The 4557-nt window shown below is 35.4% G+C and overlaps 1 protein-coding gene across 1 annotated transcript; it reads left to right on the top strand.

The window, feature by feature from the left end:
* The first annotated feature begins 367 nt into the window (after nucleotides 1-367).
* Nucleotides 368-2055, top strand: LOC127121437 (homeobox-leucine zipper protein ATHB-15). Its single transcript, XM_051051927.1, has 4 exons — nucleotides 368-810; nucleotides 887-1028; nucleotides 1653-1738; nucleotides 1896-2055. Exons 1-4 carry the CDS (start codon nucleotides 593-595, stop codon nucleotides 2038-2040), a joined length of 591 nt encoding a protein of 196 aa, XP_050907884.1. The 5' UTR covers nucleotides 368-592; the 3' UTR covers nucleotides 2041-2055.
* The last annotated feature ends 2502 nt before the right edge of the window (nucleotides 2056-4557 follow it).

Here is a 4557-nt window from a genome sequence, read left to right on the forward strand (position 1 = left end):
ACTGATTTGCTCTCTCTATTTATCTCCCAGCTTAGGGTTTCGAATTGGTGCCCTTGTGTTCAAAAGTGTATCTCTGCAAAATCCTCTTTGATGTTCTCTGCTAACAATGGACGGCGAAGAAGAAGATGAACAAGTGATAGCTGAAGAAGTTGAAGCCATGAAATCCGTTTATGAAAACGATTGTACCATTCTCAATTCCATTCCTCCTCACTTCCATTTATCCCTCAAACCCAGAACCGCTGATGTTTCTTCTCACCAGGTTCCCAATTTTTCTTCAAACCCCTAATTTCATTTTTTTTTAACTTTTCATAATTCTAATTAAATTATTCATTAATTAATCCCCATTTTTTAAAATAAATGCTTTTCCATCATCATTCATTTCTCTGAAACCCTATAATGATCCATAACAACCAACAACAACAACTGTCACAGACAATCTCTGAACACCATCTCTTTTAAGTTTACACCATTACTCATCATCATCATTCTCTTTGTAGTTCTCTTTTTTACTTTTATCTCTCTTCTCTTACATGTGTAAATCTCTCTCAACAACCTCACTGCCGAACAGAATTCGTTCAGTTTCAAAGGTAGGATGATGGCGGTGACTTCAGCTTGCAAAGACGGAAGCAAAATAGCAATGGACAACGGTAAATACGTACGCTACACGCCGGAGCAAGTCGAAGCGCTTGAGCGGCTCTACCATGAATGTCCCAAACCTACTTCGCTCCGTCGTCAACAGCTTATCAGAGAGTGTCCTATTCTTTCTCACATTGAGCCTAAACAGATCAAAGTCTGGTTCCAGAATCGAAGGTGTTTGTTGAGGATATACTGTTTGATGAAATGTGTTAATCAAAGTTTTGTTGGTTAATTGATTTTTGCTTTGCAGGTGTAGAGAGAAGCAGAGGAAAGAAGCTGGACGGTTGCAAGCGGTGAATAGAAAGTTGCTTATGGAGGAAAATGATCGGTTGCAGAAACAAGTTTCACATCTTGTGTATGAGAATAGTGTTTTCAGACAACATACACCAAATGTAATTTTCTTAATATTCTTATCCTGTTCCATCAAACATATTTTACTATGTTCGGTTAGGTATTTTTCTAACTCCTTGAGTTGAGATCAAAAGTTCGGTAATTTTTTTAAAAAGTTTTTTAAAGTTTGGGTATATTATGTCAGTTGAGTATGTTCAAGTGTCCTAAAATCATTTTCAAGGTTTTAAATAACCACCGCCTTGCGGTTGTGTAAAAAGCTTTCGCGATTTCGATAGTTACATGTGTTGTAATAGTGTTTGCGAATTTGTTATTTATCATATAAACAGAAAATAACGGTATCGGTATAGTATCAGGACCTTCCGATACCGCCTTATCGTGACCGTTTTTTGTGTAAAGGCTTTCACGATTTCGATATGTACATGTGTTGTAACAATGATTGCGTTCGCCGTGGTGTGAATTACTCGCAATTTCTTCTTTATCATAAAATTGCAGAATAACAGTATTGGTATGGCTACCTTTCGATACGGTTTTGTGACAGTTTTAAAAAAAACCTTGATCTTTGTTATGGAGGATGGATCTTTAAGAAAAAGAAAATTTTTAGTTTAGATATATTGTTTCATTTCATATGATATGTGAGTTGAGATTCAATTGAATGTTTTGAGCAGGGAGCTATTGCCACGACAGATACAAGTTGTGAGTCAGTGGTAACAAGCGGTCAGCAGCATCCACCAAGGGATGCTAGTCCTGCTGGGTAAGTAAAAAACAAAACTTTGTATTTTGTTTGTACTATACTATACTATATATGATGTGGATAATATTGTTTTTTTATATATGGCTTTGGATACTAGTGGAATGGAATATGGAATATTAGTACTGATGGTGGTTGTGTTGTTGTTTTCGATCTGCAGACTTTTGTCCATTGCAGAGGAGACTTTAGCAGAGTTTCTATCAAAGGCTACTGGAACTGCTGTTGAGTGGGTCCAAATGCCCGGTATGAAGGTTGGTTACTTACCCCTCTGTCTTTTAACTTTTCTCTCTCTTTTTTCACTTTAATGTCTTAATTCATTCCCTTTATTTGCATTAGAAATCAATAGTATCCAAAAGAACCTCCTTCTGTTGCTATTGTGGATTGCAAGGGTTTGGATCAACATAGACAAAAGCATTTATTGAATCATATTCAAACTAAAGCCAACGAGCTTTCCCCTGGATTAATGCTCGTAGCTCTTTGTGAGGTAATCAATCAACTTATTGTTTTATTTATGATGGAGGTGCATTTTTTTTATAGAATAGTATTATTCATAATTTTACTTCATATCTCTATGTTACTGTTTGTAGATAATCTTATATTCTATACTCAGGATTAGAGTCTGTTTGGATTGACGTATCTGAGTTTATTAGGTAAATTTATGGTTACTTTAGGAATTTATAAAAAACTTAAATGAAGAATATCAACCATTGAAAACTGCTTAATCTTGTGAGACTGCAGACTCATTTATTTATGGTCACTTTGTGCATCTTCCTGCTTTTATGTTTCTGTTGTGATACGTAATCTTTTGCTGTATAGTTTTGACTAAAACTTTGGATAGGGATTGAAGTCGTGGAACCTGAAAAATGAATATAGCTCGTCAAATAATGTTTTTTTGTGCAATAATGATTGATAATTGGTTATTCGAATGTATTTGAAGGAAGCTGTAGAGAAACTCTCAGATATGAATCATCCTGATGGTGATTGTCCATTGTGCTTATTCCCATTGGTGACAGAAGAACACCAAAGTGAAACCTTGCCTTTTATGAAGTTAATGTCTTGCTTTCACTGTTTTCACAGGTAGGGTGCCTATTGATTTTATCCTTCTATTCTATTTTCATTATGTTAGATTTTTTTACGACCTTTGTGTCGTTAATTTTTTCTTGGTTTAACATTACATTTTCAATATCTAATTTTCCCTTCCAATTTCTGTTTATAATTGGCAGTGAATGTATCATTAGATGGTGGAATTGGCTTGAGAGTTCTAAACAAACAGGGTCTTCCAAATCAGATAATGCAACGACTCGTCGTAACAGGGGTATGTGTAATTGTAAAGTTGCATTTGACGATAGACATGTATAAATATAGTTTTCTTCAGTGTGAAATCATTCACTTTTACAAAGTATAGAAGCTTGAAGGACTAATACTCTAATATTCCTTACTGTAAATCCTCTTAAGACATGGTTGGCTCCTAAATAAATTCCAAAATTTTCAAATTTAGTTTGAGTTTTATGATTTAGTTGAAATGTAAGACCAGTATAAAATATTTTCAACTTGTGGTTGTTTCTCAATATCTGTAGAAATTATTGCTTTGGAAGAGAATTGTCATTGATAGATTAAACCAAATAACACTGCTATTCTTATGATTGTTTATTTGAAGTGTACTTGAGCCAAAGAACAACTTGTGGTTTTTTTTTTTAATGTTGGTTAAAGTTTGAATATTTACATGTATGATAATTAAATTGTAAGTAACTTGTTGATGCTTAAATATATACGCATTAATGGACAACTTCTTTTGCATATTTAACAATTGCTTATCGCAGAATTTTCAATTTCACACAACTTTGTTTCTGCTCCTTGCCCATTTCATGATATATCTACCGTTCGGTATCTAAATGTCAACTTTGTTTATTGTATATATTTCCAAATTCCTTTTTTACGTTTATAACACGAGAGTTACCGCTGGAACGTAGTAAAAGCACGTATTGTGCTTCAAATTAGAAATTAAAATAGCTGACTTTTTTCTATCTTAACTAGCTGTAGTGTTGGCTGGCGGTGGTCACTCTGCTAATGGTGCTGTGGCCCAAGGCTCCCAGTCTGAAGGGGATTCTAACAACACAACTGTGAGTCGGCTTTTGTAGTTCTCGGTATCTTCATATCTACATTTTTTGATATCTCAGTAATGAAAATCTGTTGCAGATATTTGTTGGAGGGCTTGATTCTGAAATCAGCGATGAGGATCTCAGACAACCGTTTTTGCAATATGGCGATGTTGTCTCCGTGAAAATTCCAATCGGTAAAGGATGTGGCTTTGTTCAACTTGCTGACAGGTAACACTTGTGGCATTGCCAATATCATCAGTAGTGTCTTATTTTCGCCTCGCTTGCTATATACGCCACGTTTTAATGCCTTCTGCTCTTTCTGTAACAGAAAGAATGCTGAGGAAGCTATTCAGGGATTGAATGGAACAGTGATCGGGAAGCAGACCGTGCGTCTTTCTTGGGGTCGCAGTCCGGGAAATAAGCATGTGAGTTATATTTTCTTCTTCTACGAACTCAATTTATTCGTAATCGGCCTTTTTTATTATAAGCATTACAGGCATGATCAATGCATCTATGTATTCCGCCGTTACTGATAGTTTGTTATTTATTTTCTATTATGAATTGAAATAGTTCTCTAATTTAATTTGTTGGAATCTGACAGTGGAGGAATAATGATTCGAATGGAAACCATTATGGCGGGCAAGGTTACGGTGGTTACGGATACGGAGGCCATGGATATGCTGCTAGACAGAATCAGGATATAGCGATGCAACAACCTGCAGC

The sequence above is a fragment of the Lathyrus oleraceus genome, chromosome 2, assembly GCF_024323335.1.
Source record: "Lathyrus oleraceus cultivar Zhongwan6 chromosome 2, CAAS_Psat_ZW6_1.0, whole genome shotgun sequence".
NCBI classification, from domain to species: domain Eukaryota; kingdom Viridiplantae; phylum Streptophyta; class Magnoliopsida; order Fabales; family Fabaceae; genus Lathyrus; species Lathyrus oleraceus.

Coding starts and splice junctions, on each gene's coding strand:
- LOC127121437 (XM_051051927.1), top strand. CDS start 593: ATGATGGCGGTGACTTCAGCTTGCAAAGACGGAAGCAAAATAGCAATG. Junction 811..886: donor GTCTGGTTCCAGAATCGAAG/GTGTTTGTTGAG, acceptor TTTGCTTTGCAG/GTGTAGAGAGAAGCAGAGGA. Junction 1,029..1,652: donor TCAGACAACATACACCAAAT/GTAATTTTCTTA, acceptor TGTTTTGAGCAG/GGAGCTATTGCCACGACAGA.